This window comes from Sitodiplosis mosellana, unplaced genomic scaffold, assembly GCF_009176505.1.
Source record: "Sitodiplosis mosellana isolate CC-2019 unplaced genomic scaffold, AAFC_SMos_1.0 Smas_scaffold_6166, whole genome shotgun sequence".
Classification (NCBI taxonomy): domain Eukaryota; kingdom Metazoa; phylum Arthropoda; class Insecta; order Diptera; family Cecidomyiidae; genus Sitodiplosis; species Sitodiplosis mosellana.
In genome coordinates, this window is record NW_022601407.1 from 3,156,636 (window position 1) to 3,173,236 (window position 16,601).

The 16,601-nt window shown below is 35.5% G+C and overlaps 1 protein-coding gene across 3 annotated transcripts; it reads left to right on the top strand.

The window, feature by feature from the left end:
* The first annotated feature begins 517 nt into the window (after positions 1-517).
* Positions 518-14,348, top strand: LOC129575008 (influenza virus NS1A-binding protein homolog A-like). 3 transcript variants are annotated; one of them, XM_055457768.1, is made up of 8 exons: positions 518-2,235; positions 4,821-5,293; positions 10,233-10,351; positions 10,525-10,608; positions 10,948-11,250; positions 11,716-12,444; positions 12,528-12,687; positions 12,783-14,348. In XM_055457768.1, the coding sequence occupies exons 2-8, from the start codon at positions 5,263-5,265 to the stop codon at positions 13,709-13,711; spliced, it is 2,355 nt and encodes a 784-aa protein (XP_055313743.1). In that variant the 5' UTR covers positions 518-2,235; positions 4,821-5,262; the 3' UTR covers positions 13,712-14,348. The 3 variants fall into 3 exon arrangements, with proteins under 3 accessions (XP_055313743.1, XP_055313740.1, XP_055313741.1); XM_055457765.1 differs by having other exon boundaries at positions 1,155-3,056; XM_055457766.1 differs by having other exon boundaries at positions 1,155-1,951.
* Positions 14,349-16,601: the final 2,253 nt, after the last annotated feature.

Here is a 16,601-nt window from a genome sequence, read left to right on the forward strand (position 1 = left end):
AATAGCATTGAATGAATTTCTAAAAACAAACTCCTTTTAGATTTTAAGTTTTTCAACTCGCAAAGACTTTTAAAGATTCTTAAGTTAGAAACATTAAATTCAAATAAGAAAATATCATCAAATAAGAACCTAAACCAAAACAAAAACCTATCGAATATTATCCAAAAATACTTCAAAACCCAACGAATCAACGTTTATATTAAATGTATGGACGTTTCTTTAAAAATATTGTGATTTGTTTGTTTTCAACTAAAAACCTGCTGAATTGCAAGGTATTTGTGGTTTTTTTTTGTATCGATTGCCATTATGGTATTATTATTGTGCGCTTTAACAAATTCAAGGACCATTTCTGAATTAACAGTCGTAATTCATTCAAACTTTCGTTCTGTCAAATGTTTTTTTTTCCAGTGTCTCATCCAAAGTGTTTTCTTCGGCTTGCAGCTGATACGAAAGCGGTTTGCTATGTATGTGTGTCTGTGTGTCTGTGTGTCTGTGTATCTGTGTATGAGTGAGTGAATTTTTAGCGGCGCATTTAAAAGTGCATAGTTTGAAATTATGGATTTTCCAAAACATGACAATTACTAATATTCAATGAATTTTGCGTTGGGCACGAGTCAAAGTCACGCGATATTCTACGTCCTTAAATGCGGAAGCGAAAAGAAAATACAAATTGAATCGTGCTCTGTAAACAATTGAGTGCATGCAAAACAACAAAACTCGATCGGCATAGCGAAAAATAGCGTCGACGTAAAACTTGAGAAAATAATAGCGTTTCATTTGGTTTGAATGCATCATCGTCAACGGTTTGCGACATTTGAAAAAAATGAATAAAATTGTTGTGCTGATGATGTGACAAGGTAAAATTGCCTATTGCGTCTCACTCATTCACATTGTGGTGCATAGAAAATTGAAACGGAAGCACGTTTTGCGCGTCAAGAAGTTTCCATGGAAGTCGGTTCCGAACGAAGTCGAAGCATCGATTTAATAACAGAGAGCGAGCTACAACGACAACGGCAACGTTTCATACAACACACTCAAGTCACGATTGGGTCATACACAATTACATACAGCTGAATTAGTTTTATATTGTGTGTTTGGCTGTGTGTGCGCTACCAACATAATAACCACGACGATGAGAGTAGCGAGCTTGACACGGGTTCGAATCTCCGCGAGAGTGCTCTCTTTCACTCTCTCTCTATCGCTCTCTCGCTCTGCCGCGTTTGTTGAATTTAGACGAGAGTGAAAAGGAAAGGGGCACAATATCGTCTGTCGTGTGCTAAACTCACATTTACACAGAGAATTTAAACGTGCAGCGACGACGACGATAAAACCAACAACAACGACAACGATGACTACTTGGCCCCCAAATAACTACGCACAAATAACGCACCTATACATTGAATATCGGCGCATTGTTGGCACTACTACTGTCGCTGTTGCTGCTACTTTGATCCGATTAGGTTCACAGACTAAAAACGAGAGTCACACATTGCTCGTAGAATTTTATCCATTTTATTTTGCCAGGCTTGTGGAGTGTTTTGCAAGTGCAAGAAAAGAGAAGCAAAGAGAAGAGAAAAAAAATATCAAGTAAAGCACCGACCAACTAAAACAAAACGCTAAAACTCCAAATGCAAATAATATGGAAACGGTTTTTAGTGCAACAGTGTTTTATGAAACACCGATATAAAATAACTCGATTGTGAGTGAGTTTGAAACGTTTTTGCGGGGAGAGAGAGAGTGTGTGTGTGTGTTCGAACCAACAACAACAACAACCGACAAAATACGAAACAAAACCATACCATACCGAAAAAAAAGAAGTTCAAATTCCCGAAAACCCAACAACTCACCGAGAATAAAACCACAACAACAACAACAAAAAAAACCATCACACATCTTAAATCAAGAAAATTTCAAAAACGAAATCACGAGAAGAAAACAACAGAAAAAAAACGTAAGAGAGAAAAGAATTTGAACGAAGAAGAAAACACAGAAAATAAAAAAAAGAAGATGTCTCTTGATGAAGAACCAAATCATTAGATAGATTCGCATAAGGTGAAAGGTACGTTTTTAATCGCCGCGCATGTAGATAAAACCCCGAGTCGCTCATCGTTTGTGTGTAGGAAAAAAACATCATCATCACCATCATCACCATCATCCGTGTTCCGTGTGTGGAGTTTTGTCCGAAAATAACAGAAAAAAAAATACACAGAACAGAATCATCGACGAACAGAAAAGGCATGTAACACATTGTTTTGTTTGATTTTCCGTTTGATTTTTTCATTTGATATCTAATATATGTCATATTTTTGTGCCAGTGTACATTTGGTGCATTTGTTCGTTTCGATAAAATTATATTTTCATTTGTTCAAAAGTTCGAATTCGAGTTGAAAAGAGCGAGCGGGCGAGCAAGCGAGAAGGAAAATGTTCAAAGAGAAAGATGGTGAAAGATAGCGAGTGTGTGTGTGAGTGAGAAAGAGAGAAAAGGAGAGAAAAAGAGAGTTCAAACGTAGTAGAATACAACAAATCGGGAGCGTTGTATCTGTCTGCGTATCGTAATATCGTCTTGGTCGTTGGCTGTCAACGTTTATATTCTCTCGCTCTCGGAATATATCAGTTCTTTGCTTCTTTTTTTTCTTCCTTCTTTCAATGTTATAAATGTGATTCGCGCGCGCTCTTTCTTGTTCTCTCTTTCTTTCTCTCTCTCTCACTCACTCACACTTTCGCGCTTGGCTATGTCGTCTGTTTGACTTTTTTCCGCGGTTACACTTCGATTAGTTGATAAATTTACGTTCCAGTCGGTGCCATTGAGTGTATTTGCGTGTTTCTGAACGTTGTTGTTTTTTGGAGAAGACTTTTGTTTGCATTTCAGTCGTTTTTTTTTAGTTTTTTTTGCTGGCTTTTTTAAAAGACATTGTCTTGTCATTTCCAATCAATTTCATAGTGAGAGAAACAGTGAACGAAACACCAACACACACGATTTGGACTCGTAAAACCATTGATTTTAATTTTGAATAATTTTTTTTTGTGCACTTCTTCCACGTTCCATACGAAAATCTGTAAGTGTCATTCAGAATATTTGAACGCAATAGAAAAAAGAGACGATTTTTTTTCATTGATTGTGATTTTCTACCATCTGCCAAAGTTAAAGAAGAAATTAAAAAAAAAACTAGAAATTCATCGCATTTTCATCGAGACAAGCAAGAGATAAAGAAACGCAGCAGCAGAATTTTTTTTTGCGATACGTGCGGCTCATGAGCTCCACAAAACAATTCAAGATACCCGAAAAACGTGCTCTCCGTTTTCGCCTCACTAATAACAAACACACAACAAGCCATTTCGCTTGCGTTGTGCTCTCTTGCGCCGTTTCGTAATGATAATGTGCTATGAATTGCTATTTATTTGCGTTCGTTTGACGACAACGAAGACTAATTTTGTGTGTGGGGTGTCCTTTTGTATATCGGTCGTATTTCTATGATATATCATTTTTGGCATCGTGCTAACTTGAGATTCAATATAAAACACGTGTTTTCGTATAATATAAAATCAAAAAAAAAATGATGATGATAACTCATGTGATCACGGCGAGATATACGATATCAGTTTGACGCGCCACCCCAGCTCATAATATATCATTAAATTGTGCTAAAGTGGATTGAAGGATTTTTTCCTTCTGCGAAAGATGAAAAACAAACAAAAATCTCATGATTCGCACATTTCTGGTTAGAACAAAATAAATCTATATATGCAACTTTTAGTAAAAATAGCATTCATATCACGTGAATGATATGCGTACAATGTAACATAACAATAAGGCCCCCAGTTTCTCATAGGATAGATAAATGAAAAAAAGCATACGTTCGTGTGTGTTCAAGCGCTAACTCTCTTCCACATATATTGAGAAAAGCAATTGATTTTTTCCACACTCTCTCCCTCTGTCTACATTCACTGTCTGTTCTGGTTGAATTTCACTTGCGGCTTTGATAATAATGCGACGTTGCCGTGAGTGTTCATTTAATATCCATTTGGAGATGAAAAAAACAACAACAGCAACAACAGACGACAGCTAACAATTCGGACAATTGAACACTACTCAGGCGACACGGAGGCCCAGCGAATACCGGTTGAATAGTACGAATAATATTGTAGAGTGAAGAATCCTTGAAAATGCGTCGCTTATTCGAGAAATGACAGAGTAAAAAAAGAGAGTGTTTTGTCCCACCGTAAACACGTTTTTTTTTCTTTGGGTGATATATTTCGAACCGAACAAAAATCGTGAGCCAGCGAAAGATTGAGCGAGATAGAGACAGCCGAAACTAATCCATTGTTTCGGTGTGTTGGCTTGGCCTGTTGTTTTTGCGTACCAAATTTTTGTGAGTTCATTCACATTCAGCACTACTTGAGAATCAAATAGTATACACTATACAATGTTATATGAATAGATTCGTGTGTGATATACATAGAGAAAGAGATTTAGAGAGCCAGAGAGCTAGAGGGAGAGCTGTGCGCCGCGCGCGCGATGTGTCACTGTATGGAATGTATGTTTTGCAGTGTTTGCACTCAATCATTCAGTCAAGCAATTTTTATCTCTTACCGTCGTGTATTTTGTTTTTTCATCGGTTTTCCAATTCGCTACAAATCTATCGTATGGAATATTTCGATTATTTTCATCGATATAATGGGACTGTTGCGTCAGTCAGGGTTTTTTTTATTTATACATTCTGCGTGTGTTTTGTTCGTCTTTTATTTGCCATTTCTATATCTGGTTTAAACTGAATGAATTTTTATCCGTTTGCTCTTTTTCTTCTTCTTCTTCAAAACAGGTGTTAGATGACAACATATCACATATGAAATTGATGCTGATTCATTTTTGAAGCGATACGCTCAACAAATTTACTTACAACATTCGTGTTCATTGTGATTTCCCTTGAATGTTCTCTTTTTAAAACCCAATCCCGTGTTTTGAACACTCATACACCAACGCATTTTGCAGTGCTACTTGTTTGAATGTATAAATTTCTGAATAACATTCAATTTGTATTCGGATCAATCGAAACAAACCACATGGATTTTTACCTGAACATTTGAATGGAGTTTTTACATTGATCATTGCATGATCTGGTAACTAGCCGAGATTGAGAGCAGGAGATATTATCCATATCAACTGGGACACAACCGGACACTACCTAACAACCACTTTGCCCTTTTTACTACGTTTTTTTTTTCAACAACCACCACAACAACATCATCAAAATTCATCCCAACATGAGACCGAGAATTGAAGACTCCATCGGTGGTAAGTTCGATTTTACTTGCATTCAATTGACATTTCATATTTATTTTTAATCATGGACATTTTGTTTCGGAGAAATGGAAACGAAGAAAGGAGCCAATTTTGAAAATATTTATTGGGCAATTTTAAGAAACATATTGATTTTTGAATGACATTCGATACCATTCAAGGTCACATCATTTGAACTTTGGAAAATTCGATAGGCGTTCAAAATTCATGGTAGAAATTGTGGAATATTGGAATCAACGACATTTTATGGACCACTTGACAATTTCAAGTATTTTAAACATTATTTATAGTCATATCCATTACATTTCCTCGAAGATGTACAATAGAGTAGAAGCTGTACGAAAGTTGAGGCATAGTTGTCTTTGTTTCCTGTAGTGAAAGAGGGATTTATTTCGATATTTTCCCTGCATTAGTTGGTTAAAGCTGTTCATTTGAACGATTTGCCGCTTTTTAGCTAAACGAACTTAATTTTTAAGCTATAAATCCGAGTATTTTGGGGACCAACTGAATGCAGTTGAAATTGCTTTAAAATAAACACATCGACCGAATTCATCGTCTAGTCAGTGAGTAAATTTGTTTTGCACGTGGGTAAATATACATGTGAAGTCGTTCCAATCTGTGCTTAAAGTACACGTAATTGTTAAAGCCCAGCTAATTTTAATCCAAAAATAATTCCTTTTGAAAAAGCCAAACAAACCCATAAAATCGATACAAAAAAAAATGTCAATTCAAAAAAAATTGCCACTTTTTTCCATATGAAAAAAAAGGTTGTTGTACAGACAACATTTCAAGATGAAGATCACGTATATGCAATAGCAAACCCAACAAAAAAGCGGACACATTGTTCTGAAAGCAAATTTTGACGCAATGCTAAAGTGCTAATAGCTTGAAAACGAAATCAGATAAATAGTTTCACTCTCTTTTTTTTCCGTCAGTCAGTTTTTGGACATTTGCTAATCTAATCAGGCAATCTTTAATTATTCCAATAGCGAACTATCACCTCATTTATATTTTATGGTTAACAATTTGAGCGATTTACTGCTATTAAAGCTCATGTTGTTTGTTGTAATAAAACAGAAAAGCTAGAGAGATAGAAAAAACACTTCGATTCGCTCCGCTCTGCGTTCTTGAGTTTTTAAGTTACTTAATCTATTTTGTTGTTTCACAACAAACAATTTTTTGGCGCACTACATGAAATGTATTTCATCAAAGTAACTTCGAAGTAATATATTTATTTTCAAAATGAATTACAAGATCTTGGTTTTATTTCTTTTTTGAAATATACTGCCTTTGGTTTAAATTAAATAAGAGCATAGAATCTAAAATCACTTTGATTCTGTTCAAGACTCAGAAAAATACTATACGAAAAATTAATGTAATTTTTAAACAACATTTCTATTGACTAGATCGAGAGGAGAGTAAGTTCATCTGACTTTGTTATGAAAGAGAAGAGTAAGTTTCTTTCGGCTCAAAAATGGTTAAAGGCGAGTATGTTCATCTTTGGCGGGTCCTCGCCAAACCTATAACATTGCTGAAGTCAGTTATCTCTTATCTCTTATCAGTTCCGCGAAAAGCGCGAAAAATGATAAGAAAAAAAAGTTCTATATAAAATTTGCTTTTTTATGTGCGCGATTTGCGCGCAACTGATAAGAGATGAGAGATAGATGTCTTCAGCAATTTATAGAAGACCTCGAGTACTACAACTTTGCCGAAGACAACATGTTGTTATCTCCTATCAGTTGCGCGAAAACCGTGAAGACCGCAGAGGCTAGATGGTACTACAACATACTCTACTTTAACGCCAACAGAATCATCAGAAAACATACTCTCCTCTTCCAAAATATATTAGAATTTTTTCACATACTCTCCTCTCGATCTAGTCAATAGATTTGATAATAAAAATTTGATTGGGGCGCTTTGAGATATTATGTACTTATTTGTCGTTACTGCCACTGTTTTAAATTGAATAGAAAATATGAGCATAAAATTCAAATTCACCATAATTTGTTTCAACACTCAAAAAGTATCTAGGAAAAAAAGAGCAGATTAGTAGCTCTACATTTCATGTAGTGCTAAAAAACATTATCTCGACGTCTTGTTTTTTCTTTTCCTTTCGACGAACGCATGATGATGATTAAGCTTGGAAATTATATGTGACGGTAAAGCCAATTATTATCAGTGCCCAATGAATAGGAAAAAAATGGCCTGCAATTACATCATTTTTCATTCGTGCGGTCAAAAAAATTGAACATGGAGCGAAATCGATTCGAAATCAACAAACTGTTCATTTGTTAACATTCATGTTGCCTGGGCACTCGATACGAAATGAAATAAAAACCACCAACAACAACAATAGCAACAATACAGTACGGAGCAAGAGAGCGAAAGAGCAAGAGAACGGGAGAGAAAGGGCAATTAGAAAACGAATGCAACGCCATCACTTTTTGTGCTTCAATATCTATCCATATTTATATGATTCCATTTAAATTAGCGTCGAAACCACAAATGAAATTATAATGGACAAGGTCTTTAACAATCAATTATTATATTTCCGTCTTTACAACGTGTTGCGTCGTCGCATGCTGCCACTGCTCGCATTTATTTACTGTTTCGCTGTGTTCAAGTGTGTATGCGTGGGTGGATTATGGGTGTTCAGCGTAATGTGATAACGTGGTAAAACGTTAAAAGGATATGAAAAAAAAAACAGATGGCAAGCAAATAAATTTTATTTAAAATGATAAACAAAAAATGAAAAGAACACCGCGTAGAAAATGCGATGAAGAAAGCAGCAAAATGATTGATTTTGTTTGCACGAAGGGAAGGGAAAAAAATACGTTTTCGATTGGTTTTGCATCTTTCTCTTGCTCGTGTCGTCAACAAAAAGCAGCAAAGTGCTCCGAACACCATACACATACCATTTCTCTTAACCTTCAAACCGTAAAATGTATTTTCTAACGTTGTTCGTAAAATCGGTGCCTGAGTGCCCATAATGCATTTTATATGGGAAATGTCAGTTTTTTCTTAAAAAATTTTTAAATGTAAATATTTCAGTATTTATTGATCGGAAAAGTATGAAAATAACTATGAAATGTTATAAAAGTCATAAAAAATCGAAATATGAAAGACAACAGCAAGTTTCATGGAATTTTTTTTAATTAATTGGGAATTGCAATGTTGATCTCTTCACAAAAATGAAGGCAAAAACATATACATACAAATTCCACTATGGCCGATTTTGACGTCAAAAATTGAGATTTTGAATTGAAAAAAATTGAATGGCAGGTTGGATCAAAAAGTTATGTATATCACTAGAAAGATCTTGAAAAGTAGATGTCATTTTTGGTATAAAACTTCAAAATAGGCCGGTATTTGGCTAATATTTGGCCGTTGGAATTTTTTGGCCAAAATTGATAAAATATATATTTTGATAAAATGATGATCGATTTTGATGTTTTATAACTCAAATTACATGTACTGTTCAAGATCTTTCCAATTATGTATATTTCATAGTTGCCACATTAATTTTTATAAGCAATTTGTCGAAAAATGTATATGGGCACTCAGGCACCCATTTTACGTATAGCGTATCACACATGTTTGCGCGCATATGTGGTAAGCTAGTGCGCTTATGTGGGTATATTAACGCAATTTTTGTAGCCAAATGTTCAAGCAATCGAACCATAGTTATTTTATTAATTTATGATAAGAAATAATTAAGATATAAGCATTCAAAGTTGGTTTTGGGCACACAGTGCCCAATTTACGGTTTGAAGGTTAATTGATTATCTTACCTATTCATTACACCCTCTCATGCTTGCTTACGATCATCATCACAAGCGTGTATCGTACACTGAACACTGTTGTTTGTTTCTCTCTCTCTCTCTCTCTCTCTCTCTCTCTCTCTCTCTCTCTTTTTTTTCATTTTTTTTCTCGTCAAAGTAATTAGATTTCATTTTGGTATTCCACGCGTGACGACCATACCACAATGTATCAGTTGTTTATTTATCATGTCGATTCCGTCAAGTTCACAATATCTTTTTTTACTTTTTGTTTTGTTTTGGTGTTTAATTTTCAATGTGTCACACAACAGATGACATGACATTTTGAGAGAGCAATTTTCATGTTCGCTTCTTTACACACACAAACCTACAACACACGACAATTCCAATTGTATTGACGAAGATCACGAGAGTCAGACACACACAGACACACAGACACACACAGACACACACAGAAATGTGGTAATGGATAATAAATTTGTTTATCTTATCAATAAAAAAAATTTGTTCAATTTTGTATTGTTTTTTGTTTTTTGTTTTCGGTCAATATTAATTTGATCGATATACAATGCAACAGAAATGGGTGTTTTTCTTTTCATGTACCAAGATGTAACTTGTATTTCTAATTTAATTAGCAGCAAACGATAAGTCCAAGGAATCTCACACACACTCACAACAAAAATAATTGAATAGTTAAACCCCGTCGAAAAATAACAGAAAAAAAACGATAATTAACAGACAAAAGAAAAATAATCATAAGCAAATGCAAACGAGCGACTTTTATGTTATGACCAATCAATATTTACATCTCTGACCCATCATAACACAGGCTTCGAAATGAAGTTCTCCTACGATAGCGGTACGTTTCAACTACCCCCCGAATTTTTGTTGTTGTTTGCTCTACGTAGGGAACAGGGTTAATATTTGTTGAACGGCAAAAGCCATAGGTCTAATTAGCAAATGCTATTTAATTAATACAAAAAATACGGCTACATTTACTTTTAGCATCCACAGAAGAAAAAAAATAGAGAGAGAAAGCTTTTAGTAGTAATTAAAATGCTTTTGATTATTCTTCAATGCAATATATTGTTCACTGAATAAACCAAGCTGCATTTTATAATCTTTTTACCACTTGTTTTCACACCATTTCACAGACGATGCTATGGAAGACTGCGGTTTTCTCAAGTTCACCGACGAAACGCTAAAAGGAACCTTCCTACAGACGCTCAATACGATGCGCAAACATCGGCTGTTCTGCGATGTTGTGCTTAATGTAAGTATTTTTTTGCATGAAATACCGCTTCGTTTAATTACTCCATTTACTCCGTTTTTTTCTTCTCAATGTTCACATTGGAATCAACATGCTTTTTTCGGGGTGGTAATTGCTCATATTAAAATTTTATGACTCTTTTATTTCTCGCACTCTGTCACTCTCCGTCCAAACAGGTTGACAACACCGACATTCATGCTCATAAAAATGTACTCGCCTGTGTATCACCACATTTAATGGAATTGTTCTCAGCCGAGGAGGTTTGTATTCATGATTCGCGTTTTTTATTTACTAAATTTAGCTTTTATTGATGATAAAATAACACTCTTATCAATGACAAAATTATCCGATTTACGGATTTTTTTTAACCTAAAAATAAATTACGCGATTTCTTTGATTCACATTCGGTTCATTGACATTTGATGACGAAATGTTTATTTTTAAACTTTTTTATAAATTGTTTTTCATTAAAAAGTCGCTTCTGCTAACAAAGAGTAGAGTGAAGCTTTGCGAACAGTTTTTAAAGTTTTCCGGATTTTTTTTACCAATTAAAAACAAAGAAAAAATTGTTTTATTTATTCATTCATCATTTCTTGCAGGTCACACAGAATGGACGTAACGATGGCATTCCAAGCTATCGAATGAATGGCAGCCTCACAAAGATCGCGCTCGAAATTCTGGTCGAGTATGCGTATACAGCACAATTGGAAGTGCCGGATGCATTGGTAAAGGATGTTTATTTGGCCGCCTGGCAATTGAAAATTGACCGTGTGTATGGCGAATGTGCTCGTCATTTGATTGAAGAACTGGCAGCAGATACATGCATTGAAGTTCGTTCATTGCCAGGAATCAGCAAAAATAAACAATTCGTAACGGCTGTCGATGACTTCATCTCGCGAGAGGTAAACCAATCCAGCTCTTATGATATTATATTTGTTTATACATATTAATGCCTTACATAACTGTGTGTCATTGTCTGTCTGTGACGTTGTTTCGCAATCAAACATGATTTTAATCATGTGCGACTGAGCAACAAAAAAAGAAGAGCAACAAAGCAAGCAAGCAACCAATCGACCGACCGAAATCAACTGGTTTCGTCTTGATAACAATGGCAATAAATGATATCGTTACGATTTACGTTTTTTTTTTGCCCACGCGAATTTCACGCCATAACATTGTGATATTATGCACCAATTGAGCTCATACACAGACGTCCCTGTGTGAATGAATGAACTTTGTCTCAAGTCGCATCGCTTCTTCATTTCTTCTGTATCTAGTTCAAGATCAATGCTATGAAAAATTAAACAGAAAAACTTCCGTTACGAAATTGATTAATCTTCATTTTGCTTTGTTTCTTCCCCCATTAGTTTGAGGATGTGTCAAAGACGAGTGGTTTTTTGCAATTGTCGTGCGCTACGATTGATGTACTGTACCAAACCAAGACAGAAATGTCAATGGTTGCTCATCAATCGCTGTGTCGGTTGGTGCTTGACTGGATAAAGCGTCAAATTTGTGAGGATAATTTCGGTATGACACAATTGCTGGAACGATCACATATGCTGTACTTGGCATTGGATAATTCGTTGCAAGATTGCTCAAATCTACCACCCGGCCACGAATCCGAATCGGATTTGGTACAAGACTATAAGCGTCTCGTATTGAAGTGTCCAAGCAACACAAACCGTCGCCGTAAGCAAATGGGCGTCCCAGGTCGACCACGCGTTCTCATTTATTCGCGTGACATTGGGCAACGCGACGATGAACAAAGTCAAATCGAACCCGACTGGAACTTATTGGGCTCAACAAAGGTGGCGGAAAATACATTCTTATCACTGGTCACGATCAATGGCATGTTGACGCGGGTTTCGGTTCAGCTGCGATTGAATCTACCACCGACAACACCATCGCCGGTTCATGCTCCCGAAAGTGCCGGAGCCTTGCTTCAAACGCAACTCAGTCGAAGCAACACCAGCTCAAATGGTAGCATCAATGGTGATATTGAAATCAACCAAGAACCAGAGCTATTCTGCGAAGTTGCCACGATGTCAGGACCAAAATGTGGCCTTGGCGTTGCTGAATTGAATGGCAAATTACTGGTGGGCATTCCGGATTTGATTCAATCTCTTTCTTTGGGTCGCACTGCTTTTCTAACAATTGATTTTGACATTCGCCAAACTAGGTATGCGGTGGCTATGATCGTGGTGAATGCTTGCGAAGCGTGGAGTCCTATGACCCAGAGCTGAATGAATGGAGCAATGAAACGAAAATGACCGAGGCGCGCGGTCGTTTTCAGGTCACTGTTTTGGACAATGTCATCTATGCCATTGGGGGAAGTAACGGTGAGTGTGAACGTTTTTATTGAATTTTTCTTTTCATGTTCAAAGGAAAATTCCAAAGGAAAATGCCTTAATTCTCGATCAATTTCGACCATTAGGTACAACTGAACTGGACACTGTTGAGCGGCTGGAACCGAATGAGAAAAAGTGGCGAAAATGTTGTAGATTACCGTTGGCCCGTAGCAATGCCGGTGTGTGCACATTGAACGATAATATATTCTGTATTGGCGGTTGGAATGGTCAAATTGGCATCAAACAATGCGATTTGTACAATTTGAAAGAGGATAAATGGTCATCAATTTCACCATTAAACATCGGACGTTATCAGGCTGGTGTGACGGTATTTAAGCAGAAAATTTGGGTAGCCGGCGGAAGTGATGCATGGGCATGCTTGAATTCCGTCGAAACCTATGATCCGGAATTGGATATTTGGACGTTTGCACCGCCATTGCTAACGCCACGCCGTGGTTGCGGTTTGGCCGAATTCAATGGGAAACTGTATGCGGTGGGCGGCAGTGATGGTACACATTCTTTGTGCACGACTGAGATATTCGATGAGAAAAACAAAGTATGGGCACAGGGACCCAGTTTAACATCACCACGTGCAAATGTATCTGTGGTTGAGGTGGCTGGAAAGCTGTACGCCATCGGCGGTTTTTCCGGTAAATGCTTCCTGAACACCGTCGAATACTTGGATTCAAATACAAACGAATGGACAACATTTGTTAACGTTGACATCGGTCCATCGTTAATCTCCTCACAAACAAAACATTCGAACGGGACACAACAGCAGTTGGAACAGCAACTGCAAAAATTACTACTGAAAACCGAAGGTTTTGCTGGCGATTATGATGGCGTAAATGGCTGTCATCATCACCATCATCATCATCATCATCATCAGAACGGTGCAAGTCAGAGTCATTCACGTTCCGAATCGGAATCCGAATCAAAATCACATCAACATGAACAACAATCAAGCGGCGACGAGCAAAGTAACAATCATGCTAATGATATTGTCACCAGTTAATTCGCATCGTCGCTGAATAAATGATATTTTCAACATAAAAGAAAGCAACAATAACAAATCAATCCGATTGGAAATCAAATTAAATCAAAGAGCATGGAAAAAACAATACATACAAAAAAAGAGAACTAAAAACGATCCAACAAAAAAAAAATCACAACAAAAGCTGCAAATGATGATGTTCAACTTGCAACAAACAAACAAACAAAAAAAATCAACAAGAGCAAATGCGAATTCGAGCTGATAAAATTTATTGATATTTGAACTTTTATTGTATAAGGGTGGATCGAATTTTCAAATCACATAGGACCATACCCGAGAAGTGTCCTAATCGAAAAAGTAAAACATTGATTTTTTTCCACGCAGAAAACTTGCTTGTATTGTGGCCATCTTTCGTTTAATACACTTCAAGGGTAGGATCAAATATGATTTTAAAGATCGATCCACCCTAAAACATAGCCGAGATATGTCATCCTTTTTCCCTTTTTAAAAGTTTATATATACACACAAAGCATTAGTCACGTATTTCTATACAAATGAAAAGAAGAAACAAGAAAAAAAAACTTTATCCAAAACAAAGGCGATAACTCATTAAAAAAAGTACACTATTTCATAATAAAAAAAAACCAACAAACTCTGAGTAATTGCGGTTTTTATTCTCCTTTTGTCCTGTCCGTGGTGATGAAAATTATCTGAAACCAATTTTTATGGAAAAATGATTGAAACGCAAGGATTTTATTTTAAATGGGCGTTCCGTATAAATAAAACTTTATTTTGTTTCATTTAGGCTTTTGTTATATTAAAATGGTCCGTACTTTTTACTATCTTTTTGTTTGGAAAAAAGTAGTATTTTTTTCATGTTGCATGTCAACGCGTTATCTTTTGTAGTTGTTGTTATTGTTTGAATATCAGAAGATTCGTTTCAATAGAATTTTCAGTTTTTTTTTTCATTATTTTTATATCCTAGCCCAATTTGCGCAAGCCTTAAAATCTGAATTTTATTAATGGATGGCTCATATTCGGCCTTCCTTCAAGGTTTGTTTTTGTTTTCTCGTTTTTTTGTAGCTTTTTAATCCAGACAGAACAAAAAAAAATGATTCATTTTCGTTTTTGTTTCTTGTTTGCAAACAACCAGAAATAATAATAACATTTTGCGTTATGCCAAAATAGCGGCCTCTTAATTTATCAATTGCTATATCATTATGTTATCCTTGCTGCTATTGATGGCGTTCAAATTTTTTTTTGCTCGTCTGTTTATGTCTGTACACGTTTTTGTTTTTTGCTGTTTGGTGTTTGTTCTGTATTTGCATGCGTAAGTTTTACAATTCGCTTGTTGGTTTGGTTGTTTGTTTTTTTTTTAATGTTTTTCTGTTGCTTTCTTTCTGTGTCATTTGCCATCTCCCTACGTTATATTACTACCAATAAATGTATGAATCACCTTAAAAACATGCCTAAAGCACTTAAAGTATCTCGAAAATCTGTCTACTAAATACAATTTGTAGTTGTTTCTTTTTTTATATATACAATCATTCGAATTTCGAAATGAAAAAGAAAACACAGAAAACAGATCCGTTCTGCTGCATTGCTGTTGTAAGTGTGTGTGTGTGTGTGTTGAGATAGAGAGAGAGAGAAAGATAGTGGAAGGGAAAGTTTGGATTTTATAACCGGTAAAATGAAAATTATATCGATAGATTCGGGCTAGGATTTTTTGTTTGTTTAAGTTTTAGTTTTGCTTGGTTGTTTTTTTTTGTTTTGTTTTCTTGTTTGGATTATTTTTTGTAATGTTATGTGTTTTTTTTTAATGCCGTTGTGTCAACTGATGAGTTGTTGTTGTTGTTGTTGTTGTTGATGTGTGATAAAAGTGCAAGATCTCTACAGTGATTAAATATGCAATGATAAAACGTGTGAATATACTCTCAATTTGCTTTTTGTCTCATGTGAGAATCGTTCGCACGCGCATTTGGGAAAAAGGAAAACATAAGCGATAGGAACCAAAATGGGCAATTGGATTTGGTTTAAGTTTGTAAATATTTGATAAACTGGCTTATAGGCAACCAGCAATGGTTATGTATTTTATTAACTGAGTAACGTTGTGCGGTTCAGAAATGTATTGACTAGGCTGGTACAGTTACTTCTGCATCATTGTTTAATCTCTTTAATGTTTATTCTATTTTCACTTTTATTCTTCTTCTTCATTCTTTTGCTCACTGTGTTAAAAATCATATCGTTTTCTTGATTGGTTACAACATCTTTTTCTTCTTTTTCTGGCTCAAGTCACTCTTAATCCTGCTTTAAAAGCAATTCCTTCAAATATTTCCCAAATAAAATCAGTAGTAAAAATTGACGTTGGTCAATGATTTTCTTCATATATTCGATTAATTTCCATATTTCCTCCAGTAAAATCCATTTTATTTACCATTTTCTATCACCCGAATCAAATCTCCATATAAAAACACGTTGCAAATGGTCGACAACGGACAAAAAACCGCCTTGAATTAGATTGTCCAAAAACAAAACAAAACAAATAACGTCACCTTGATCTTCGTGACCGTCGTCAATACATTTCTGAACCGGTAAATCTGCATCTAAAATTCTAAATCGACAAAGAATCAACCGAAAAAAAAGACGAACAAACGGAATAAAGCTTTCATAGAGCTTGATCATGTGGCGTTTTGTTTCTTCATTTAGGCAGAGAGAATTTGAAACGGAACTAAGATCACTAAAAAAAATGAGCAATGATTCTATGTAAAATCTATATAACGATATATGTCGCATTGAAAAACATTCTTTTGCGCGCTACTTAAATAAAGCTGAATCGTTCGTTGTGTCAAATGATAAGAAAGTAAGTATATATTTTTTTTTGTATATCAATGTGTGTTTAACAATTGAAATG